This window comes from Electrophorus electricus, chromosome 23 (genome assembly GCF_041902795.1).
Source record: "Electrophorus electricus isolate QZ-2024a chromosome 23, ASM4190279v1, whole genome shotgun sequence".
In the NCBI taxonomy this organism is placed as follows: domain Eukaryota; kingdom Metazoa; phylum Chordata; class Actinopteri; order Gymnotiformes; family Gymnotidae; genus Electrophorus; species Electrophorus electricus.
Window position 1 is genome coordinate 9,341,611 of NC_137519.1, and position 26,829 is coordinate 9,368,439.

General features: G+C 43.6%; 2 protein-coding genes across 8 annotated transcripts in view; one reads left to right on the plus strand and one right to left on the minus strand.

The window, feature by feature from the left end:
• The window catches only part of brsk2b (BR serine/threonine kinase 2b), a 95,763-nt gene extending 88,032 nt beyond the window's left edge, over positions 1 to 7,731 (plus strand). For 5 of the 6 annotated variants that reach the window (XM_027013802.3, XM_081705933.1, XM_027013800.3 and 2 more), the window contains 4 exons: positions 216 to 339; positions 1,087 to 1,267; positions 1,903 to 1,992; positions 5,304 to 5,800. In XM_027013802.3, the coding sequence (XP_026869603.2) occupies positions 216 to 339; positions 1,087 to 1,267; positions 1,903 to 1,992; positions 5,304 to 5,500 (592 nt within the window). In that variant the 3' untranslated portion in view covers positions 5,501 to 5,800. The other variant, XM_027013801.3, reaches the window with a different exon arrangement.
• Positions 7,732 to 7,770: 39 nt separating this feature from the next.
• abtb2a (ankyrin repeat and BTB (POZ) domain containing 2a) lies at positions 7,771 to 26,794 on the minus strand. Of its 2 annotated transcripts, none has more exons than XM_027013798.3 (17): positions 25,742 to 26,794; positions 16,121 to 16,270; positions 14,322 to 14,529; positions 13,246 to 13,398; positions 12,963 to 13,128; positions 12,510 to 12,599; positions 12,190 to 12,291; positions 11,858 to 11,954; positions 11,555 to 11,690; positions 10,622 to 10,875; positions 10,194 to 10,372; positions 9,916 to 10,021; positions 9,645 to 9,747; positions 9,459 to 9,549; positions 9,243 to 9,311; positions 8,846 to 8,959; positions 7,771 to 8,725 (listed from the first exon to the last, which is right to left on the minus strand). In XM_027013798.3, the coding sequence occupies exons 1-17, from the start codon at positions 26,586 to 26,588 to the stop codon at positions 8,531 to 8,533; spliced, it is 3,060 nt and encodes a 1,019-aa protein (XP_026869599.2). In that variant the 5' UTR covers positions 26,589 to 26,794; the 3' UTR covers positions 7,771 to 8,530. The 2 variants fall into 2 exon arrangements, with proteins under 2 accessions (XP_026869599.2, XP_081562058.1); XM_081705932.1 differs by having other exon boundaries at positions 8,588 to 8,725; positions 8,846 to 8,949.
• Between the last annotated feature and the right edge of the window lie 35 nt (positions 26,795 to 26,829).

The window sequence follows — 26,829 nt, forward strand, 5'->3', positions numbered from 1 at the left end:
GGGAGTCATCCAGTGTATAGAGCTGAATCACACAATATTAGAATCCCTTTTATTGTATAGCTACATACTCCTTTTGTCAGAAGGGCACATAGACACAATAAAAGTGCTCCCAGCACAGGGTCAACCATTCATACCAACCTTTGCGAAGAAAGTGCTGTGGATGGATCATGGTCTTGTAATCATGTTTTCTCACTTGTTCCTGCTCTCTTTTCCAGACTTGCCAAAAAATCTTGGTTTGGTAATTTCATTAATCTGGAGAAAGAGGAGCAGATTTTTGTTGTGATCCAGGATAAACCTCTGAGCTCGATCAAAGCGGATATAGTCCAAGCCTTTCTCTCAGTAAGTCTCATTTGTTTGTGTTTGTGTGTGTGTGTGAGAGAGAGATGTGCATGTGCGTGGCATTTTTTTAGCTTGTAACACTATGATTGGGCTCTTCTATATTGTTTATTCATTGAGATCTGTTACTGTTTAAGTATGTATTTAACATTTATACTTCTTTAGAAAGTCAAAGTCAGAAACAGCTGTGTTGTTATCATCCTATGTAAACCATGTCCAGCTGTGGACAGTGTTTGAATAAACTTGTGCGGTAGCTGGTGAGGGTGAATGGTGTGGTGTGTGTGTGTGTGTGTGTGTGTGTGTGTGTGTGTGTGTGTGTGTGTGTGTGTGCGTGCGCTCCATTCTGTGGTTAATCCTCTGCGTCCTTGAGAGGAGAATGCATTGGCAGATCAGTAGCCCATGACAGTGCAGCTGCGGTTCTTTGCTTTGGCAACTTTTTTTTTTTATTTTCTCAGAAGTTACCTCTGTACGTAACCTTACATATACACTACAGTACAATATATTTTTAATATGTAAAAATATATGAAATATGTAAAAGTATGAAATGCTCTTACATTAGCAGATATGAAATTCCATCATGAAATCATTTGTTTGAATTTATATGGTCTAAAAATAAACTCTTCTCAGCCAGTCCTAATGGATCATTTTGAGATAATGAGGTCATGTGTAGGGTTTATTAAAGAGCCTGTGGCTAATGAAACCTCCTTCGCCCTCTCCTTCCTCTTCCTCTTCCTCTCCTTCCTTCCTCAGATCCCCAGCCTGAGCCACAGTGTGGTGTCTCAGACGAGTTTCCGGGCAGAGTACAAGTCTACAGCAGGCCCTGCTGTCTTCCAGAAGCCTGTCAAATTCCAGGTGGACATCACCTACACGGAGAGCACATCAGCCACCAAGGACAACGGCATTTACTCTGTCACCTTCACCCTGCTCTCAGGTAGCCACGCCCACAGAGAGGCCCCTGGCTGCGAAGCCGTCAGTCCCCTCCAACTGACCAATGAGAGACGGGGGGGGGGGGGGGGGGAGGGGGGAGTGGCCGCGGGGTAGCGTATGGCCTCTTGGTGGTTGATGGTGTTGAACAGTACCGCTTTCTGGGACGAGAGACTTTTTTTTATTCTCTTTTTCCGCTGGCGGTCCCCCAGTCCTGCCTGTTCTGACTTGCATTGAGGCTGAAAATAGTCATGCTGCCTCACGGCTCCACTGGAATAGATTTGAATAAAAGAGGCTCCTTTCCAGCCCGCTGTCTTTAAAAAGGACCTCCCACCCACCCCCTTCCATTTCTCTCAGCTATAGATTATAGACTAAGGGGACATTTTGCCCTGTAAACCACTAAACATAATGTGCATGCGACAGAAAGTGAGTTAGTCGGCCAGCGCACCATAAAATTCACCATGATCCCATTACACTTTATGAGGCTGTTGCTAAGGGGAATAAACCCAAGATACAGCAGCAGAAGATGTAGATTCATTTCATTCATCAGAACTGCACTGTTTTTGCAGCTGTATAACAAGCCGCCATTGAATCAGTTCTAAAATGCATGTGTGCGTCTGTGTGTGCGTATTCTTCGGGCAGGTCCCAGCCGACGTTTCAAACGAGTGGTGGAGACGATTCAGGCTCAGTTGTTAAGCTCACATGAGCAGCCTGCCGTTCAGCAGCTGTCTGGTGAGCAGAGAGACCCTCCGCCAACACACACCGCCAAAGCTCGCTCTCGCTCTCTCCCTCTTTCTCTCTCTCTCTGTCTTTCTCTCTCGCTCTTTGACACAGCGTCTTCCACATGCATGGCGCCCAGCACACCATATCTCGGAGTCCTGAACTCACTGCACACACTTACCAAGGTCAAACAGGTGCTTCGGGTGTTTAAAATGTTTTATATATTGGAAGCAGTTTCAAATGTTTATTCCTCTCTATAACTCCAAGATATTTCTAGAACCTCTTCACACTCCAGGACATGCTGAGAAGTGCTGATGAGACAAATATTTGAGCTAATTACACAGCTGTTAGGCTGGAATAGTACTACACACATTGCTGTTCTAATTGTCTTGGTCATTATTCAGAATCATTTGAAACTATTTCTAATACTGAGACAGTAGAAATACCTATTTGACCTCATCCAAGAGCACTGCACTGAACTGCACTTTGAAATCTTTGCTTGCATATTGTTTTTCTCTGTTTCTCTCTTCCTTTCTTCCTTTCACTCTCACTCTCTCTCCTCATCTCTCTCAGTCACAGACTCTCTTGCATAAGATCACTAAATGCATATTTGAATGCACAGAATATATGTAGATTTTAATTTGGCCACTGTGATGATGCCCCATGTGTCCTAGTAAGAAAAGCCATTCATATACATCCTTTGAGCACAAACTATAGTTCTGACCGTCTGTATAGAAGGGCGATGCTCCGGGTCCGCTTGGAGATGAAGAACAGAATAGAAAAGAGAGGAATTCCCTTTTGTTCTACACCTCTGACTGTCTCATCACATGGCTGTGCTTGTGCTTGTGGTAAAATATCACCTAATAACAGCTCCCTCTACTGGCCACACGTATGCGGAGAAGCTGATTTCTTAGCTCATTTCAGCATAAAACAGCATGAAAATTTTCAGATTGATTGTATTTTGGTACAGTAGATACCAGAATTTTAATACCAAAGCAATGATTCTATCAATTGAGGGCCTGTAATAACAAATTTGCTTACATTATCATTGTAATTAGAGAAATTAAGCACCTTTAGATGTTACCCTCAGCTCTTTGAGATCTGATGTTAAAGTTAAATCTAAATGTAAATAAAATGGCACTCAAAAATCTAAGTGTGGCATAAATGGAGGGAGGTGTTATCAGGAGTGCTGCTGAATCACCCCACTGCAGTCCTGCGGTCTTCCCACCCTCCCCCTGTCAGTCTCTCCCCCCCCCCCCCCCCCATCACTGGCTTGTCACTGGCCTGCGTTCCGCCCAACGTGCGGCTTCCTCTGTCAGCAGATATGGTGAATGAATGGCATGTGACCACTGGTTGTGTCCAAGCAGGAAGACACGACTACGCCGGCCCCAGCTGGAGCATGAGCCTCTGCACTCAGGACACTGTCAGAAACTGAGCCCATGCCATACACAGCCAGGCAGAAACTGCCATCACTCGTACACTTGAAGAACTTTAAGGAAATGAACTAGCTACGTCTTAGACACATTCACAATTACTGAGTGCTGCAAAGTAAGCTACGCTTTTAAGCCGCTATTATAGCTCTCATAGACAGACGCTATAAGTGCAGTAAGAAGTTTCTCTACTTTCCAGTGATTTTTTTTTCTTTTTTATTTATAGCACTAATTCACAGTATGCTGATCTCAATCCTTTCCTTTTGTTTAGAACTCTTAATGCACGTGTGTGTGTGTGTGTGTGTGTGTGTGTGTGTGTGTGTGTGTGTGTGTATGTGTGAATTTACTCAGGTAAAACTATTCATGAAAGTTTAAAGTCCAACATCTTTAGGACATCTTTAGTAAAACTGTGTTTTACAGGCTTAGTTTAATTCTGCCTTCTGATGTGCTGAGCATGTGTCCAGTTCAGCTGTGTGACAAAAAGGAACTTTCAGTTATCCATCTTTAAAACTGGACTGTTTACTTTTCAACCAGGTATTATGGCACTGGTCCTTTAAAATCTCGAGACCCAACTGAATATATCTCACATATTTGGCTGTTAACTGTCTGCGGTAGTCCATGCAGAAATGTGCTTTCTTTCATGTTGGTCAGCTGGGACTTACACAGTAGTATTCAAAGGCGGCACCCGATGGCAGATGCTGTGTGCTTTTTTAAGACAACAGTTATTGCAGTGACCTACTTAGGCATTAAAACAGGAGTTTATTAACTCAACCAGTAGTACTGAATTCCAGTAAAGTCATATTCATTCTAATGCCTAATTGATGCTATGAATACTTATAGTCTATGGGCAATATTTACCATATAGCATTAGCATACTGCAAGGAGTGTTTTACTTTGTAAAAGCAATTCAGAGTCCATCACTGAATGCTTTAAATGTACAAGGTCTGCAGAGTGTCACATTTTATTTAGTAAACAAGGAAGCTTTAGGTCCAGTCTAGTTTTATCTTAAGAACATATAAACTGCCTGATATCATGTAATCTTCCTTGAAAGGCCCCATGCTGAGGACAAACAGCAGAAAAGACCGTGTTCTCAGACTCAGAGATACGTAGTGCAGGTGAAGCAGTCTTCCCTAGGGCTTACCCCACTATCCTCATTTTAAGTTAAAAGTAGATCCAACAGCGCGGTGGAATATTTACGGCCATCCCGATGATGGCGGGAACTCAGCGGGTACAATGGCAGCAGGCATGGCGAGAGATTATATAGGTGTGTGGCAGCCTGTAGAAGCAAGAGAGAGGTTGTGTCCTCAGCTGCACTCAGCACAGAACCTCCGCCTGCTAGAAGTACAGGTGTTTTATGGTCTGTGTTGAGGAACAGTGGTGCTGGGGGGGGGGGGGGGGGGCAGAATGTAAATACAGCATTTAGTTCATTCAGGTAGTGGTTTGCACTTGTATGATCTTGAACGTACCTGCAGAAAAACAAATCTCACTTAATTACTCTTGGAAAAGCCAAGTGATGTCTATGAATCTTTTGACTCTTTAATAAATACAGTGTCAAGAGATGCCATCAATTTCCATTTCATCCAGACAAGATCAAATGGGGACTACTTCCCCATCTCTTTGTCTCCCTTTGTTATTGTTCATTGTTTCACGTAGGGGTGCACTGTAGCTAACCTCCAGGGCTCCGGCCCGAAGAGCGGCAAGCCCGTGTCCCCATGATTGTGTGTTGCACTGTGGCTCAGAGTCTGATTGATCTTGTCCCCCTCCAGCTTTCATCCTGTCCCCTCTCCTCCTTGTGATCCTCATTGTTCATTTGTGTGTTCTCTCTCTCTCTCTCTCTCTCTCTCTCTCTCTTCCTCTTTCTCTCTTGTTCTTCTCTTCCTCGTGTGTACCCAGGCAGTCCGTTGAGTAGCCTCTTTGACGTAATTAAACAGCTCTTTTCAGACGAGAAGAACGCGCAGGTGTCACACCCGTCTGGCACACCCAAGCACGGTGCCAACAGCAAGAAACACGAGGCCGAATCCAATGCCTCCAAATGCCCACTGGGCAAGGCCAAGGTGGCTTCATCAGCTGGGACACAGGAGCAAGCTTAAAACCACGAGCAGTAGTAGATGCATAAATTTTTCTAAATCGTCTCATGATTATACAAGCAAATCTAAATGAAGTGCTTGACTCCATCAAGTCAGCTTGGTTTCAGCTATAAAAGACGCTCAGCAAACTTTTATACCATGGAATGATTACTGCAGAAGAGTTTGCACATTACCTGGTCCTTTACATGTGGCATATATCCCTTTGTTTTTTGCCCCAAATGTTTAATTGCTCTGTCGCCTTTTGCATTTATGTGGTCTGTGTCTCCTTATCTTCCATTTTGTGATGGCTTTGCCCATTTCTACTACCAGGGATTATCCAGAAAACGTGTTAGAGGCCGAATGCTGCTCTCACACGAGCTTCATGTACAGTATGTTGATGGAAGGCACATTACACAGCAAGTACAAGCTACAGACGGATGCTCCTCAAGCCCCGCCCCATGCAACAGCACCCCGACATGTCACCGAGGTCTGCTCAGACTCCGCCCACTTTCTTCTGTCCCCAGCCACATACATCGGAAGAATTGAGAAAAGCCTTAATCGAACAAACCTACTACACATATGATCATGTTCTGATGTCTTTATTCTGCTCTCTTTGTTTTCTCTTACCATGCTCTTTATACTTTTTTTGGATTATTTCCTATTTTTTCCTTTGTTCTCCTGTTTTTTCCATCTCTGTCTTGCTCTTTAGTGGTCTCCTTTTATCTCCTGTTATTACTTCTTACTGTTTCAGATACTCCATCACATAAAATACACACACAAAGCCCAAATATAGTAACAGGAGGAGACACTGAAGTTGACATTTTGGATATCATAAGGCGTTTGAGGAATAGCCCACATGAACTCTTGATGGATTGTATTCTTTTCAATGTAGTCTTTCTTTATGAATGACAGAATTTAAATATTTTATGGACTTTGTGTCATTGCTGTACAAGATTTTGAAATGTTATTTGAAAAAAAATGGGGTAGCCTATTTTGGGGTGGGTTGGGGTTGGAAGAGAGTAATGTTTCAGCAAATGATCTATTCTCTTGTACAGACTGTATATGTTCCTAATGTAAAACTTGTCCAGCTGTGACTTTGCTTCGAATGATTGTGTTGCAAATTTTCTTCCATGTAGTGATGATGAAACATTTAATTTTCTGTCACCGGACAGAAATTATTCTTAATGTATTCAAGTTACTTTTGATGTCAATTTTTAAAATATTTTTGAAGAAGCATCTGCAGGATTCAGAGAACTTTGGCCATAATGGTGTATAATTTTATAACTTATTTATTATTTATTTTATTTTTGTTCTTGATCTTAATTTGTTGTTGTTTTTAATTTATTCAGCTGGGACTATTTATAAACCAAATCGGGTAGTTTAGCGTTTGTATCAGATTGAAGAATTTTGTCATTTGTGTTTGTTAAAACTCATCTGATTTTTGTGAAAGAAGCACACTTTTGTTCCTGGCTTTGATCAGAAAAAGAGCTTGTAGTATATGTTAAATTATTTACCAGTAATTTAAGAATGTAGACTAGACTCTTTATGGTAGGGGTGGGAGGGGGACATGAACTTATGATCTATTGATATTTGTCACTTTTCATCTCATAGTGCGTGTTCAACAGGTCCACACACTCCAACTACATGATGTAAATAGATGACTTTTGGCAATGACTTTCTTTAAGACACCAAGGGGATGCTCCTGCACCTAGCTGTGTTCTCGTATTGCCGTTTGCATGTCTGACATTCGGCTTTCCTTTGCATGATGTTGTAGATGTTCAATTTGCCCTCCCCTGCACCTTTTCTAGTTAGCAGAGTAATTGACTTGTTTCTCTTCCACTGTTTACGTTCCTCTTCTCATCCCTTTCTTTTTTGTTGTTTTGTTCCATTTGTTTATTGGTTAATACTCCTTTTTTTTTTTTACTGTGAGAACATTTTCTCTACCCATGCTTTCTCTACTCTGTATTGTTCTCTCCGAGAGGGGTCTGGTGATGTCATAGCGCACGCTGTTGCAGGTGGTCATCCACAGCCCGGGGGTGAGATTCTGCTGAAGACAAATAAACTAAGCAATACCTATTCTTATCCTTCCTGTTTTATACTTTCGGAGAGATACTGGATTGTTGTGAAATACCGATTGGTTCATACTGAGCAGGAACAACAACAACAAAAAAATAAACTGCTAAATGTATCCCCTTGTAACTACTGTGAACAAATTCAGTGCAAACAGAAATAAATCCATTGGATTCTTTTGGGTATGTGTATCTCACACTCTTGAAAGCATGACATGGCATGAATGCAAATCCAGCACTATGTTTATTTACTGCACTGACATTTTTTGTTTTAACTGTAGGTTTACATTTAGATTAATTTAAAAAGACTAGCAGAACAGAGAAATGTCAAATCGAATAATTTAGTTTAAAACGGTCCCAATGTTCCAGCTTAGCCCTTTGTGTAATACGTCAGAAACATATTTAGACACTAAAATAGACAGATGTATGAATGTATACAAAATTATGTACAAGTTAGTGTTTTTAAAAAAACATTTTTTTTCCACAATTTTTTTTTTTACTCACATTGCTACTGTGTTTGGCTTTTGCCCACTAGAAGGCACTACTGCTACAACACTGATCTTACATCTCCCTGTATGTAAGTGGTATGTGCATGTGCTGTCCTAGGAAAAAAGCTCTCGATATATAAATGAGCTATTGCTCAGTTCACTCTGAACTTTACAGTTACAGTTTACTATGACCATATCACTGCACTCTCCTTTATTGACAACGCATCGCTCCACTGCATAGGCATGTGGTCTGTTTTCTTGTCAATCCATATCTGAATGTATTCTCCAAGAGACCACCTAGAGGTATATATGTCTTGGTGACTTGGACGCAATCCATCTTAAAACAACTACATGCTCTAAGTCTGCCGCTCACCAACTAACAGACATGCAGAGCTGACTCAACAACCTGTGCAAATGTCAGTCAAAAGGGGGCGCCCCTGTGGCCCATTTCCACCCAGGCTGTCCATCAACAGCTCCTCCATGCCATTCCAGGATCTTCAAATCGTGGCTGGGCTGCAGAAGGAGCGGATCCGGGAGGCCAGCACCACCTGCAGGCCATGCAGGGTATCTGGCTCCTGGGTGGGGGTGCATGCAGACGCCAGCAGCTCCTCTGAGTCTTGCTGCAGCACCTCGCCCATGTTCTGCAGGACGAAGCCCTCACAGAAGGTCACCAGCTCGGCCGCATCGCCTGCCTGTCAACCAAATGCAGCCGGCAAAAGCCACAATCAGAGGTCAGACTCAAGCAGTGATGGGCGTCCAGATTTCTGGTGGATGTCTGGTTTTGTGGGTGTAAGGGGTCTGTATGATCTCACCTTGGCTGCGTGGTAGATGGGGAGAGCGTTGCGGACAGTCATTCTTTCTGAGCAGTGGATTTCGCATCGCCTCTTAAGAGTGCTGAGTTGGAAGGCATGGGCCACTAGGAGGAGCTGGAAATTAAACACTTGACCGCTTTATCATACTTGGGTCCAAGTGCATTGATTGGACATATACTACTAACAAGGACACAGTGTCAATGATGCGAAGCACCAAAACTAGTTCACTGCTAACAGTGGCCCCCTGCGGCAACTTATGTTAAACGTGAGTGAATTACAAGCCAGGTGTATGAGGTACTTTGCATTTAAAAATCTAAACAAAGCTTTTCTTGTGTCATAGGAAACATCCTGAGGAGAACATTCTGCATGCAGGCTTATTTGATGAAGGGTCTCTTACCTCTAAAATATCAGAGACAGACACATCTGAACTTGGTGGTGCTCCACCATACAGGTGAGCCATCAGCATCTGACATAACACAGGATTTTGTGCCTTCAGTTTATACAGACTCTGATATAATTTTGGGGTGATATTCTAGGAAGCCATAGGCTCATATCATCTAGCAGACTTGCTGTATTGTTTCATGCTCTGAGTGCCTGAGGCATGAACAATTACCTGAAAAGTGTTGTGCTTGATATCTGTAATTTCAATTATATTGTGGTTTGATGTTCCATTAGACCAATGAAAGCTGAGCAGGTCTTTGAACCTTAGTGAGGACAGAGAGGCAGACATGTCAGAGTGGAGCTCTGCATCATCACCGCCGTATTGTCATGGGTCATGAAGCCTGTTCCCGTTGCTAACCTCTGTGAGACAGACATGAGAAGGACCCTGTGTGCGTAGAACAGCCTTCCCTCTACCAGGAACGTCACATCTGACATCTCCGAGTTATTCAGGAAATGGGCATCTGTTGAAACCGACAGTGGCATCTGTGACATTTGCTGACTTCTGCTGCCAAGTACCTTTGACCTCATGGTTGGCGACGTGACTGTAATTCTAAATGACATGCATTCTGGGATTGAGCAGGGCATGTTTGACCCAGCTGGTAAACTGCAGATGAGGTGCAGCACATTACCCAGCTGAGCTGCAGGAGTGTCCGTTGCCGTGGGAATAGGAGGCGGGGCAGCGGAGCCGTAGCAGAGGCTACAGATGGCTCCCAGCTGTTCACGGATCTCTTTACTCTGGGGAACATGGACACAGGTAAGCCTGACACAGCTGTTCACATGGATGCTGGTGTCTACAGTATAGGATTAATTTGACTGCAGAGTAAAAAAGGGTATCTGGTCATGAAATTATTTTGTATAGAACAACAGTGATGTTATGATTTAGTCCAGGTTTAGGTTTAATCTCCACCTTGGTGGTTCTGAGGATGGAGAACAGCAGGGGCAGGCCATCAGAGACCAGCTCCTCGCGGATTTTCTCCTCCCACACGGAGATGAAGTCCTTCAGGAGGGAGAGCAGGAGCTCAGCCCTGGACTGGTGGTGTGCAGCACGCACAGACTCCAGCCAAACGTGCAGCCTCCATGGCACACCTAAAACAAACACATAAACACACACAAAGATGGACTGCAGGTTAAACTCTTGCTTGTCAGTCAGCAATATTTTAGATGGAAAAAAAACAATATTTTAGATGGAAAATAACAGTGTTCCATGATGTTTGGAAACAGCACTGGTAGAAAGAAAAGCAAACATAGTGCTGATGGGAAAGATTAGAGCACTTTGTAGCATGTTGGAAGCAATCCATTGCCTAAAGGCTTTCTCTGTTATCTGTCAGCATGTACCGAGCGCTCGGAGCTCCATGCTGACGTCCAGATAGCCGTGCTCGGCGCTGTGAAGGCTGGCCTCCTGCAGGGCTCGGCTGCGGGCCCTGGAGAGGCACGGGGTTGCTCCTTCTCTGGGGGTAGAGACAGGCCAAGGCCCCTCCTTCCCCGGTGACCCTGGCTCCTCCTCCACCCCCTCAGCCAGGATCTCTTCCAGAGAGAGAACGTCCTCCTGCAGCCTGTGTGGCTGGGTCAGCAGCTTCCTCAACACGTTCCTGCAGGAGCATACAACAGCACTCAATGCAACAATGGCATCTCAGCACAAAGCATTATGGGATTTGTGGTGAAATCCTGAGCCTAGTCCTCAACTTAATTAGTATGTTAATGGTTTGCCTACACTGAAAAGCATAGCTTCAAAAATGATCTCTATCTGCAGGGAACTACTACAAGATTCACTCATAATATCTAGTGAAAATCATAGTGGAATGCATTGTCAATCTCTTGTTACTAAGCAACAGCTAACAGAACAGAACATTAGCCATCTCATACCATTTCACCTAGTTATGATGGCAGGCCAAAATAGCCTGATAAATCTGCTTTCTGAAACGAGGAGAAACACATCTATGGCTATTTCTGACCATTGAATACATTAATAATAATAGCGCTACTTTTAGAGGGATTATCTTGGTAATGCTAACTATTTAATGTTTATGATGATTTGTTTGTGTGATGGCTGATAGCTGATCTTCTTATCACTAATAAAAAAATAATACAGGAAATAGTATGATTCCATATAGCAAAATATGAATGAGGGAGGAGGGTTCCATTTCAGTCAAAGTCTACCGTGGCCGTGACTTCTGCGTTTTACTAGATGCGTGAGCAGTAATAGTACAGACTGCCTTTGTTATGTATGTAGTTTCAGCAGGACTAACTGCGTGTGGCCTGTTACTCTACCTGTGGCCATGTGCTGCAGCATGACTGAAACAGCTCATGTTTTCATACAGTGATGATGACAGCGAGCTCCCACTGTGCGCAGGGAGCATGGGGTCGGCACCACGTGACAGCAGCAGGCTTACCATCTCATAATTCCCTAAACACACACACACACACAAACACACACGCACACATCTTCTTTCACCCTTGGTGAAATGGATGCATTACATTTTACATATTGCCTGGTTTAATCAGAACACTTTAGAAACTACATTCAGTGATCTTATCTATGATTACTACGGTGTTGTTTTCTTCTCTATGTACCTGCAGCAGATGCCAGTTGGAGGGGGCTTTCCCCTGCCCCCTGGTGTCCATTCTTTATAGTGCAGCCTTCCACATCTGCACCCATGTCCAGCAGCAGCTGAAAGGATGCGACCCTTATTTAATTGCAGTATTTGTTCTGTAGCATACGACATTAGTTTCCAGCAACCAATTACATTTGCTGACATAAACTTCACAAAATTTTAAAAAATCTAATATAGAATAGAATAGAAAAATAGAATAAAAATAGAAAAAAACAAACAACAACAAAAAAAACAAATAATAATAATAAATTTAAAATGTACTACTAAAGTTACAGTAGATTTTCAGCCCACCTGTACAACAGATATATGTCCATATAGCACAGCAAAGGTAAGCGCCACCCTGTGGCGACTGTCAGGGTGAACTGAGGGGTGCTTCGGAGAGCAGCCTGGAACCTGCAAGCGGGAGCCAGAAAATCCTTCTTCACTTAGAGGCTAACTTAAAAACCATTGTTTAGTTAACCATTGTTAAGTTTAGTTTAGTTACCCTTTCACTAAGAAAGTAACGATTAATAATGCTGTATTCTACCCCTAACGTTCTGGCTGGATGTAACCCAGCTTCTAGGTAATCAAAGCCATACTCTCTATGTAGTCCACGTGTAGTGAGCACTTACGGCTATGTCCAGGTCGGCTCCGGCCTGGATGAGCATGTGGACCAGGGCCTCGTCCCCCGCAGAGCAGGCATACATCAGAGGAGTCATGCCCTAAATCCCCAGACACACAAGTGAGCAGTTACACACAGTCGGGCTACACTGCAGAGCTGAGCGAGCAGGGACCAAGGGATGTCCTTGGAACTCCGTTTAAATGTCACATAGGCCCAGTTAAATTGAATGGGTTACATCAGAACCTACAATTTCAGGTTTGCTACAGCAAGTTTGCTTCTTCTGAGGAATATGATATTATACAATATCACTATATGGTATTAATACTGTATCATTTTACCAACTGTATATAAATTATTCTAATGTTAATATAATCATATATATTATTATTAAATAATACACTATGCTTATTTAATGCCAAACCCTAGCAAAAAAGACCCAAGAGCTAGTTGGAATGGCCCTGACCTGGTCATCCAAAGTGTTAACCCCATCTGGACCCAGGAGCTGGACAGCCTGACCAATCAGATCAGTGCGTCCGCAGTTGAGCATGCGAAAGCCCAGGTCCAGGTGGAACTTCTCTGAGGCAGACTTAGAGTCCAGACGCTTAAAAGAGCTGAAACAGCACTCTGGCCTAAGAAGAGAGAGAGAGAGAGAGGGATGGAGAGAGAGAAAAAGGAAAAGAGATGTTTTGAAAGCACCCATACAGTAACTTTCTAAGTAACAGACTGTCACCCCGAAAGGTCCTTACTTCAGCTGTCTGGGTTCGCAGTCCAGTCCAGGGAGCAGCAGTCTGGCTGTCTGCCTCACATCATCACTGTCCACCAGCAAGCTCCGTCGGTGCTCAGCATGAACTATCGCCACACGCATCCACTCCATTAGAGGCGGCAGTAATGGGAATGGCCTGCAGGGGGCAGCGGATTCCTCCATTATTTCATGCTTTCCTTATAAATGAGACTTTGCTCTGCTGCACTGCAATCTAATGATGTGACAAGTGAAGTGGCTAGGAAATAAGTGGAAAGAAGTGTGGGTTTTCCTGAAGACACACCAATGCACACACATATATATGGCCCCCTGATAGGGGGCTGTGGACAGTGATGAAGGAGCCATTAGACCTGGAGATGGAATTATCTTGACTGCCACAGGTTGGCCTGACCACCTGCCTGACTCAGCCCTGCTCCTGTTCAGCACAAACAAGCCTAATGCTTTTGCCAGGATAGACAGTGGGCCAAGTAAACAGCTGAGTAAATCTCAATTACTTGTGACCTCGATCAAAGACTTGATCCCAGTGAAATCCAAAGAAATACGTTGATTTTAGACTTCATGAAAAAAAGTTGAAATTTCCTTCCTCCTAAAGCCAGCCAGGAAGGCAGCTACTGTGTGCACTGCACTCTGGGAAGATCAGCATAAATGATTCCACCTGTTAATGTCATTGGCATTCACAAATTTCCACATGCTCATTCCGTGGGGAGAAAATTTCCAACACACACTCCACAAGTACAGTATCATAACAAGAATGGAATCCCTATGAAACCCCAATGAAAGCTGCATTATGTACATTTTACCAAATGCTAAGAGAATATATTTCACAAAGCAATACAAATATGACTTCTGCCAACAGAATTGCAAGGACAAAAAGTTTAGCCAAATGCGTCTCCACACTTGATGGCTTTAGAGTTAGAGCCTGGAACAGGCGGATTTAGAAAGCCCCTTTTCAATTCATGAATGATGCAGAGTTACAGCAGAAAACCCATTCACACAGGGGGTGCCTTTAGCAGATGAAGGAGACCTGCTGCTTAGTGGGTCACTTCCTGTGCCGTCACCCACCTCTCCTTGCTGAGGGCCATCCTGGGGGGCTCCAGGTTGGGGTTCTCCAGGGATTCCATTTGTGGGCTGTGCAGGAAGTAGTACAGGGTGTGGAGGGCGTCGGGAGACCAGGAGAGGGGCTGTCTGTGGCTGGGGCGGCCCAGGCTGAGCACACGCCCCCCCGAGACCAGCCGCTGCATGTGGTGCATTGCACGTGCCACCAGGTCACCTGAGGAGGTGCAAACAATTCAGCTTCATACATTTAGACTCCAGGAGCATATATGTGAACTTCAGAATGATACATTGACTCCATATATAGTGTATATTTAGACTCTAAAAGAACATACATTTAGACTTCAGCATAACATACAGTGTAACATACCTTGTGCATCATCTGCATATTTGCAACTTTTTTCTATAATGTGAGATGTGATAAATGTGGCCTTTATAGACTTTGAAAGAAGACACTTGAAACAGGCAATATATTATCTTTAAAGACCTCATGATTAAACTGCTTGGCTGATGTAACACAGAAACCATCTGCTCATTCAAATCTTTCTACTAAGTGACAACAAGAGATACATATTTTAAAAATCCCATTCCTGCAATAGGTAGAAACATGAGCCGACTCTGAGCTGCTCAAAGACATAGCCTGGACAGAACATTAAATCAATGCTGCCAGCTTTGCTTCCACGGATAGAAAGGTAGAAATCCAGGTAGAAATCTGGGTTATTCCCAGGAGGATGTGGAGCAGATGGACATGGAAGCCAGAAGCTCACTCCTCGGGGCCTGGGTTCATCATTAGAGAAGCCAGGAGCAGGAGAGGTGGCCACTGCTCTGCACATGGAGAAAGAATCACATTGGAAACCATGGAAGCAGAAGCCATTTGAGCATGACACTGATCTACTACTGAGGGAATGATATGAGCTTTAGATGTATCCAGTCCCCTCAGTTTTATGCTCAGGTTTGATGGGTTAAGTATTGGCATTATTGTAGGGCGTACATAACCTGGAATCCATGTGCCCCTAGCCTAACGGTGCCACTGGGTAAATGCGTCAATTACAATATTAACATGAGCATGGATGAAAAATCTCCATTAGGTAGTCCACAAAGACCTGCTTTTCATTTCACAGGCTTTGAGTTTGGTTGTTATTCTGCAGGTCTTTGTCAATCACAAGGCACAAAGGAGGCACTTTGTATGCCTGAAGACCAAACAGAGGATGCTGTTGTAGCAGGAACACAACTGCAGGAGTGTTCCAGATCTCTCTAGGGGGAGGGTCTCCCAGGGCAAGGCCGAGCCGCAGCAAACTCCATCCCCCCCCCGAGCCGTGCCGGCTGATATGTAAACAAACTGTTCACAGCCTGACCACACCTGCTGAAACGGAGCTGCCAGGCTACCCATGAGGAACAATGACACAGAGAACACAATGGCAGCCTCTTTTTGAACCAGCAATGGTCATTATGTAGTGGTGAAATAAATGAAACCATGAAACACTAAAAGCACCTATTGCTATTGATTTTCAGTACTTTTGTAGGCTTTCCTTTCACAATTACAGCATTTCACTGATGGTTCTGTCCAAAAAAACTTACAGTTATTACTGAACACAGCTTGAGCAATTGAGGGTTAAGGGTCTTGCTCAAGGGCCCAACAGTGGCAACTTTGCAGTCGTTGGGCTTGAACTAGCAACCTGCTGATTACTGGTCGAGTACCTTAACAACTGAGTCATTTTCTGTACAAAAAAGATTGGTGAGAAACTACGAGTGTAAGTTTAAGCTATAGATTGTTGGGGGGGGGGTCCTCAGGTGTCAGCTGAACTCACTGAGCTCCAAGATGCTTCCCACGCAGGTGGCCAGCAAGGCCTGCTCCAGGGTGCGAAGCTCCAGCTCGGCACAGGCCTCCTCTCTGCTCTCTGCCCCTGGGACTGGGCCCTCTGCATATGGACTGAAGTGTGTGGGCAGGGAGAGCTCGCCTGCACACAACAGAGGGTTTAAATCAGATAAGATGAAAAAACAACCCCACAAAATAAGAAAATTACTATTTTAGGAAGAGTTGAAGCACACACACAGCTATTCCATTATTGGAATTACTACATAGGCTTTTAGGTGCAATTACATATGTCTACATTGCAAATAATGAGAGGGAAGCTAGACAAAACTTTCTGTCTAGCTTCTTTCTCGTTATTTGCAATGTAGACATATATAATTGCATCTAAGAGGGATGGCATTACAACAGTCGCGCAATGTGTTTGTTTGTACAGGGAACGGAACTGTGTTCAACAACTGTGGGCCGAGATCATTAGCGGGCACCATGGGTTTGTCGTCCAGATGTTATTACCAGTTAGCAGAGCGATGCAGCATGCTATTACAACACTGCGTCACGGCCTCTTGCCAGTTTAGCTCTATTATAGATAAGGAGAAGAACTGAAAGGACTCCTCAGGGAGTCCAAGTACATTCCGCTCCTCTGCATGACCCTCCCTCTCCGTTCGTTCGCCCACTCTTACCACCGTGCCCTACCGCTTCCTTCAAATAATCATGCATGCTACGTTTACCACAATCAAGCATATTGCTCCTTAATGTATAGTGAACAAAGGTCTGGAGTGGTGGAAATGGTTTAGTCTGACTCGCAGAGCTTGATTAGGGACACTTAGGGTAAAGACTGACTAGCACCAACGGCTCTGGGATGCTCGGCTAATGCTGGTTTGCAGAGCACAGGGGATAAAGCATAATCAGAACAAAACAATGAGGGGATCTGTGATTTATCACCGATGTTCAGCTCCAAGTTGGGGAGGACTTTTGTGCTTCCAGTTTAACACATGATTCAAAATCCGTCCCTTCTCTCCAAGACGTCTGTTTTACTGGGTATCGTATATGGATCAAATGAGGGAGGAAGCGATGGGTTTGTTTTCTTACTCAAGGTAAATGATTGGCCATCCATCCAGGCACACATACTCAGGCCTCATACATACACTTGGTATTGCTCAAAACTTTTATCCAGATGTTAGTCATTTGATATATTCCCTTTTTTAAGAAGGAATGTTTTAACATGTTTTTACTTCGGTAGGAAGTACTCTTTGAGCAAACACAAATACAGTCTGTGCAAGGGTATAAAGTGTGGGGGCCTGGCTTACCCTCAGCTGTGCTTGGTGCTTTAGCAGCATTTGCTCAGTTGAGCATCTGCTCACCTGTCACCCAACATGACAGTGACCGGCCTGACTGACCAGAGCAACGGTCATAATCAGACCACAGCAAGACGTATCAATCAGTCTCTTGACCAAAGCATCAATTACGAAGATGCAAAAGAACAGAATATGAAGAATTGAAGTCATCTCTACTTTCAACATATTGCACATGATCTATAAAATATGATTGCTTTGGTGGAAATCAAGGTTGGCCTAGTTATACTCGCTGGTCTGTGTCTCCACAGGCACCAGAGGCAGACTGTTCCAGCTGTTTTTCATATCACATGTGCCACACATTATGGTCATTACCTAAAACGGCCCAGGTGAAAATATATAGCATGAACATTTTTAGAGCAACCTCAGATCTAGCACAGCTTTCTACTGTATGGGGCTGTGGAGTTTGGTCTACAGACCCGGCTGCATGACCACCAGCCACAGGGTGTGTTGTGCAGCTGGCCATACCGTATGCCCACACGCCCAAACCCCTCCATTGGGTGTGGAACGAGACACACAAACCCATACAGCACAAGGGCATCCAACCCCTTCCTTTTCCCACGACCAAGCTTGTCTGCACTGGCAGCCCTGGGGCTAATATGTGCGTCATAACACAGCCACAAGCACACCCAAATGTGCACGCCCGCACGTGTGCAATAACACCCACCCCCACACACTGCACCACACACATACCCCTCACCACACAAGTGCGCATGCGCATACACACACACAGACACACACACATGTGGAAGGATGCATGTGTGCTGCTTTTATGAGAAGGGGCAGGCAGGGTTTAGGTTGAACTTGGCAGACTGTTTGACTTATAACTACAAATCACATGCACCACTGATGTGAGGCTGGGAAATTCATATTAGTGTCTCAGGTCAGCCCAGGGGTTAAGCTGCGGATAGGAGTTGAGGAGAGGCAGCAATGCACCAGAGAAACCACTTATGTGTAATACATATTAAAACAAATTAATACAAATATTAAATCTACCATACCATAGCAAAGAATGAAAATCCCACAGAATCGAGCTCAACTGTACTTGATACAAGCAATACCAATAAGCAATGCTTGGCCAGGTGTGTTTGCATATAACATTACGCAACAGAAAAAACTCATTTTGGATGGCTGTCGAGGCATATTATGTATTTGTTTCCACTTCATTTTGAGAAAAAGGCCAGTAGCCAGTACAGAGGTCTTAAACTCAACATGAGAGAGAACCAGTGGCAAATGTGTGGGCCATTTCTTTGAAGAGGGGAGCTTCAGTAATTCATTTTGTAACAGGTGTGTCTGAAAAACATTCCATGAATAGAAGTCACCCTGAGTTGCCATTTCCATTTCCAACCTCAACCTTTCTTCTGATCTGTTATTGAGCATCTTTTTTTAAAATGATTTAAGGAAATAATTTTAAAAAAAAAACATTTGCAAAAGCATTCTTTATACTTACTGTGAATGAGTTTTGCATTCAGGACTTTTATATTATTTCCAGATTTCTCAGGATGGTTTTTAAATTAATGAAAAGAAATGACTGTACTTTTACTTAAGATAATTGGAATGAAACGTTTGGAATTGGAATGAAACTTTTTTCGGTTTTCCAGTAAAAGTTCAGCCGATGCAGCACTTGGAACAGTTCAGCCTGTCCTGATTATTTCGTATCAGTCAGCACCGCACTCCCCCACAGATAGCATGGCCTGCTCCACCACTCCTGTCTGAGTAGAGTCCTGGATGAGGACTCTTCATGTTTTCAAAGTAACAGTACACTTCTGCCTGAGAACTCTATCCACCGCTGATAAATTTGTTAGAATATGTCAGCTGTGACAAACATGCAAAGTGACAGTGACCCAGTTACTATTTTTTTTCTAGAGGTACAAGTGGCTGAGCTAGAACTCTGCAATCCCTGTTTTTGTAATCACAATCTCTGTTTCAAAGTCAAACCCCCAGTTTAAGCCACAGCTTCAAATAGAATTCATCTCAGTTCAGGCAGGTTGCTTTATTATAATTCCAACTGTTATATTTAGATTCCAGATGATATGTTTGTTTTGAGAGAAAGTTTTTCTGCTAATCCTTTATTTGGATTTCACAGATTGCATAAAAAAACACTTCTTTTCATTGAATAATGGCTAAAAGAAACTCCCCTCAAATATACCAAGTGCAGCCACTTTAATTTGCTCAAATTTGAGTGATCAACCCATCAACCCACTTCCCTCTCTTAAGGAACACTGAAACAGGAAGTCAGTCAGCGTGTATCGTGGTGCCATAGCAGCACTATTGTGGCTAGGCAACAATGGTGTGAGTGTGCCGTGGAGATAGAGGTCAAACAGCCCCTCTGTTTTGAGAGCATTTGCTGTAAGAATACATAGGTTGCACTGTGACCTCAAGGCGTGGAAGGAGAGGAGCGCCAGCTTGGTCTATATACATACAGACGAGTGCTCGTTTCTCCAGGCAACCAATCAGTGCCTGAGTGATTGCAGGTACCTTAGATCTAATGCGTTCCCTTGCCAGGAGCCAGAAGAGCTTTGAGCTTACAACTATAGTCAAAAAGGATGAATGTTCCTCTGTCCTTTGTTAATGATTTATAAGAGTTTTATTTGCTTTTTCCCTTCCATTCCTTTTTCATTCTTTTCCACATCTACATACCTAAATATGGTAGACTCTCTGAAATAAAACCTTAGCGTCCAAAATTTTCCAACAGTTGGTAAAATTAACATTATTGTCTCAATAAAAAAATATGTATTGTTATTGTCTTGTTAAAAGATACGTAGTGTGTTTACATTCCTAGCTGGCGCCTTAATGAGAGAGAGCCTGATGACTTCACTTGCCAGGCATTAGCATAGCTGAATTGTGACCAGTGATGTGTTTTACACTATTTCTTAACAAGGAGGTAACATACTTGCTAAAATTATTTTTAAAAATGGTTTTGCCCACACCCATGACCATGGCCCCATGGGGATAATACAGATTTTCATCTTGCTTCTGAGTGGCAGACACCTATGCACACACATAGAGCAGTATCAGCAGAATACCCTCTCTCAGGAATTAACAGTGCATTAATTTCTCAGATGTTCTCTGTCCATCAAGTGCAAAGGGCTCAAAACAATCTATTAGCATGCTATTTTCCACAGCCCCTTTAAAATGCAGCTTGTGACAGACATAAAAGTTGGGATTAGAGGGCATGCCCTCATCTTGCAACCGCATGGGCAAAACCCGAAAGAGGGAGTGATTGTGACCACCAAGTTGGCAGAGGCACTCAGGCATCCCGGCCAACCCATGCTCACTGAGCCCAGTTCAAGGAGTAGATGGGAAAAGCAGAAGAGTGTCAGAGATGCATCCCCAGGTTCAGCACCATTCCCATCAATCCCCACTATCATCCAGCTGCGCATCTGAACATGCGAGTCGCCTTCCAGTGAGATGGACACTTCGATTTTAAAGCATTTTGGTAACAATTTGTCATAGCATGTCATGGTTCAGAAGTGGATTTCCTGATCTGGGGCTTAAAGAGCAGGCAGAATCTCTCCATAATGATAATATAATTAGTCTAAGGCTGTTCGTCATGTTCTCGCTGGCTAACAGGGGCTGTCACAGAGAAATAGTTTAATGTGATTAAGCTTGTCAGTCTAAAATATTAATCAAGGTTTGGGGGTTTCTCTTTACAGTTGTTACAGAGAGAGAAAATTCTATCATCAGTCATCCAAAGCTAACCCAGGGGCAATGGAAAGGGTTCAAAGCTGAACATAAATGAACACCCCTAAATAAATAATGACATGTAATTCATGTATTAATGACCCATGTAACTGATTAAAGACACATTTATGCAAAAATATTGTGTCGCACTAAAATCCAGTCAATGTTAGATTATGTAAGACATGATACGTTCACAAAAAAAAAACTGCTAAATTATTTTAAATGCATTTGCTACATTAATCTGAAGTGCATAACTATGTGACATGCGTGTACAGCCTTTTATTAGTTTTTAAGAACAGATCCCCCTTTGGTTTGGTGGCCATTATCTTTGGTTTCTGGACCAGTCCTTTTTATGCCCAGCTGGTCAAAGTTTACACGCAAACATCATTATTACCCACTGAGGTAATAATGCTCAGTAGGCTCGATTCAACCCTCAAACTCTCAAATCCAATCATGATGACCCAATCATGATTCACATGCAAATAAGGAAGAAATAAAAGTTGGCTACACTTCAACCTACTTTTTACAGCGGCACTGGGAGGTGGGGAATAACTTAAGCTTGACTGATTCCCTCAGTGGGCTGCTTAACACCCAATTTAGGTTTTATTAGCTGTTAAGAAATAGAGGAAGTCATTTAAGTGCTACTCCCCTGTGTGTGCCAAGTAAAAAAAAAAAAGGAGAGACTGCTGTTCTAAGGTGTTTGCTGTAGTGCTCAGGGTTTGGGATTTGTAGTCTTAATTAGCGAGGCACAGAACATAACAGCCTATGGTGAATTACTTATCCATGATTTTTAGTAGAATACAAATTAACAAAGTAGAATACCAAATGAACAGAGTAGGTCTTGGGGATGGGGGTCTGCTCTTTTTTATTAACTATTTCAGACCATTTCAAGTCACAAGAGGAAAATGATAATGATTGTACACAATTTCCTGATTGTAGTTTTAAGGTGTTTCAGCCCTGGTGATTAATAAAATATCCATGTTCGTTGTGATCTGTAGCAGTGCACCCAATAATGCTAGTGCAGAAGATTCCCCAGATCTGTACACACAAAGGACACCAGTCAGACATGGCACTTCAATCCTGTGTTCACAAAACAGCTGAGTCACTGTGCAGGTGTGGAGCCACCCCTCACTGGCAAAGGTGACGCATTCCTTTACAGGTGATATGTGCACAAAAATAGTGCCTCCTCCATATAAGGGAAGCCTACATTTGTGTTCAGTCACACCTCTCCAGACCAGGTGTCATAAATTTCCAGCTGGGCTCACTGGGAACTGGGGAAGGTCAATGGCAGACAGGACAGCTGTCACTGCAGGCTCTGCCTATTCCTCAACCTTCAGAAGCCTCAGAGCTTGCTTAAGACAGCTGATAGTACTGAACCTAATGTTCTGAAGAACATACCTGAAGTATTGTTTATAATGGTGTTCTGCGGCTACCAGACAATAACAAGGGTTATTACAAAATATTGACCTAGGATGAAATGGTTTAACTAAACAAAAGAATGTGCAAGACTGAGTATCTGATAAATCGCTGGTAATCCATCTAAGTGTGGGTTGGCATTGTTTTGTATGTACACTGTATTCTCTACACAGACTTAAAGTAGCCACAAAAATGCTCAAATTAAGAGAAGGTCTTCAAAGGCAATTTTAGATTGTACGCATTCATTTGGTTCCTAAGTGCTCCTGCCATGGTAATGCTCTAATTTATTTGCTTTGTAGTGAAGCTCAGAGCAACTAGACTGTGTGGGTGGAACACTTTATGAGGGTAATTAAGCAATGATGATTGCGAGGCTCAACACACACAGTGGATCCTGGTTCCCACTACTGTAGACCCCACTGAACCAATCAAATCCATGGGTTCTAATGTGAAACGTGTTGCACCTGTAACCTCTCATTTTCCCAGCTCTCCTCTAACAGCCTGTCTGACATTACTGCCAAATAGAGGGGCAAAAGCGCACCGTTTATCCACATGGATTCCGGCTTTTCTTTGCCCAGGATGCGGGAAATCCTCTGGGCCCCTGCCACGGGGCACGCTTATTCCCACACAGTGTTTCCAATTGACATCGCTGATACCATCCAAACTGTAAGGAGCTCAGATACTATCGAACATTTCCGGTGAGGGCCTGTCGCAGTCATGATTGCAACCCACTTCTTCCTACAATTAGACATGGAGGCGCTCTCCCAGAGCTCTCGTCTTGTATGCTTGGATTCTCAAGCAGTTAGCTCAGGTTGTGCTATTACATTAATCAGATTTCCAACTAGAATATTACTGAAAAAGTGGAGGGCAAAGAAAACAAATAAAACAGATGAACCTTAGTCTTCAGCGGGTTTAAGGCCACATCTCCCTCCATCCTCTCCTTTGGGCAGACTCCCTGTTTTGAGGGAGTTCCTTGTTTTGAAAATCTTATTTGTCATGCTGCCAACTGGTGGTGGGTTGAATATAGTTTCAGATGGGATTTTCCCCTATCGCTGGCCACAGTGCTACCGTAATTTCTCAAACTTTCCCAAGCCATGTAAATCCATATGGAGGCAATGAAAGCAGTTCTTAAATGCTGACTTTAAAAGCTCCAAGGAGGAAGTGCTGAAGCAGCACCTAGACTGTATGTTATATATGGCAAACATTTGGATTTTAGTGTGGAAGTCATAGAAAAGTGTGGCTAGGATCTGTGTTGAGTAATCTTGAAAATCACATAACTAAGCATGTAACAACTTTTCTGGCCTTTACTCCTATTGTGAAAACACACAACCTCCTGCTCCTCTCATAGGAGTGAGTTGGGAGAAAAGGCAATATACATGTAAACAAATAAAAAGAAATGAATGGACAAGCCTGCAGTAAGGCACATACAATAGAAAATGGGGCCGCTCTGCTGTTGGAGTCGAGGAGGTCATTTGGGTCTTAAAGACTTCCAGATGTGGGTCTGTTTGGCATATGAGAGAGCTGCTTTTGTGTGGAAGTGAGGGTGCCAGCCATGTCCATGTCTGTTTCTGTTCCCCATCACCACTCAAACCAGTTCCACTCTCCCACCCAATAACCAATCCAAAAAAAAAACACCAGCAACTGATATGTTTGTCATTAATTATGCAGACGTGTGAAAGTAAAACTCACATTAAAGATACATGATGGCGTTTAAAAGAGAGTGTCATCACCCCAACTTGGACCTTTTGCATGTATCTTCCTTCATCTGATTGCTTTTAGACCAGAAACCTTGCTTTTGGAAAGGTCTACAACTGTGCTTTACCTTTGGGGCGGTGGGGGGTGGGTGGTGAGAACAGTGCTGCATGACTGATCTGTAATGTTGGATCACAGCAGGAGCGAGTGTGGGTGCCGATCCGGTTAAGCATACACTTCTCAGTGCTGCAGGTCCTCAGAGGGACTTCTACATTACGTTAAATGCACCCGGTACCAACTACAGAGTGCCACTGAATGCTTCTCTCATTCAATGAACAATATGGAAAAGTGTATGCCCCCTTACAGGTACCTGCCTTTGTTTTGTATAATCCATACACCTCTTCAACAGGATGGGTGAACAAATGCTGGAATTTCATTCCCCTGTTGTGCATCCAGCTTTTCTTATAAAGCAGTAAAACAGAGCAGTTTTACATAGGCCAGCCTGACAGAGGCCCATTCCTGATTGAAACCAGATCAGAAAGGAGAGTGTGTTAGGGATTTCCATTCTTCTGCACACGAGGCTCTCTCACTCTTACTGATTTCTGCCTATTCTGCCATGGGACAATGCACTTTTGGCCACTTTCGTGAGACACTGAAAATGTCACAGTCTAACTGCAGTGTATGAGGTAGTATCCAATCAGTGAGATTGGCAGGATATGAGAAACATGAGAAAGACCATGTTAAACACACACACAGAACGAAAGAGAGAAAGAAAGAGAGAGAGAGAGAGAGAGAGAGAGAGAGAGAGAGAGAGAGAGAGAGAGAGAGAGAGAGAGAGAAGAATCCATGGACTCACAATGTTGTTGTAGGAGTTGTAGAAGAACAGTGTCATAAGGCTACATAAGGCTAACTATGGCATAAAGTTACTGCTGCCAAAGTTAGCACCTCAACTGTAATAACTGGAACTGGCAGAAACCAGTACACATTCTGACTGGATGGAATACATCACTTTTTTTCCTTTTTTTTTACTGTCCTCATCATCTATGAGAACAAACTGCTAATTATGTTGTGAACATTTCTACATTCATCTAAGCATTACTTTTGACACAATCTTTTTAACATCATTTTCTAAGACATGTTACCCTTACTAAGGACATGTCAACTTTTTTTTCCCCCCATGTCTAGTGTATTGTTTCAACACATCAGACGAGTCACATCAAGGCGTCTTCACTTGACAGGCATAACAATTTAGTCTGTGGTAGGTTCTGCAGTTTTGAGAAGCTGAACATGTTCTTTCTTGAATAAAGATAAATCTGAAACAGGTAATTACTATTTTACTGATTCCACGGACCTGCCAGCAGAACAAGAGATGATCATACTTACTCAGTGCAACCACCCAGGAAAAAAACCCCCTGAGATTCCCGATGTCGTAATAAGATGGAACTATATTTGTAACTGCATTTCATTGGTTTTCTCACCATTGGCGTTTTTCCCGCAAATGAGGTGCTCGTAGTTTTGCAGGAGGCCGTAAAGCTCAGCGTCATTGTTGACGACCCCCTCTAGTGCATCTGCTGGGACTGGGCACCCGATGATGCACCCGTGGGTCAACAGCACCCTGCCAGCAATCTCTTCCACAAGATTCTCCATGCTAGAGGCCAGACAGATGGCCGCGTGTTCGTGAATGCGCACCGCTATTCGAGTGTCCACCATCCATCTGAAGAAGCGGCCCACGGAGAGGGTGAGCCTGCAGCGAGAGGACTTGCTTTTCCGCAATACCTCCCCGGAGCTCATACTGTACAGCGAGATGGCCTTCACCGTGGCCGTTACGCAGCTCTCGGCGAGCGCCCAGCTCATCACGAGTCTGATCGCACTCTGCACTTCAAAGCGAGTGCACCTGCAATGCAAGACGCTCAAGCGCTGAGCTTCTCTACCTATCCGCAGCAGAGCTCGGCCTAATAATGCAGAGAATCTTCGCACAAATTCTTTTGTAAAAGGTACACCTTCGCCTGCAGCTTTTCGCAGCACAAAGTCAACTTCGTCGTCTGTCCAAGGAATCTCCTCCAGATCGGGCAGTCTTGGACATTTGGAGAAAATTTCCTCAAGATCCTCCGGTAAAACTGTGTTAACAGTGTCCCAGCTGTCATTCCTGCTGTTCATAGAACCGGAGTACTGCCACCAGTTGCCCCGGTTTGGAAAAGAGATGACATGAGAGTTGGACTTCGATGAAGACAGACTTAATGACCTGTAAGAGTCTCCTGCTCCATAGCCCGAGTCCAAAGTCAAATCTTCCAAAGTCTTAATGTTAACACTATTCAGGGCTGCCATTTCAAGCAGATATTGTCCGATTCAGGTAGAAGAGGCTAGATTCCTGTGGCAGTCCGAAAACACAAAAGTATTAATGACATTAATCACTTTGTATGACCTTAACGCATGTCCATCTCCTTTTCTTAACGGTCAATCCAGCGTCCGAGCTCACAGCCGAGCGTTTTGTGAAGCTGGTCCTACGGACCAGCTAGAAAGTTTGTCGACCAGTCAGCTGACGGCGACTCTCCGCCAATCGGACCCG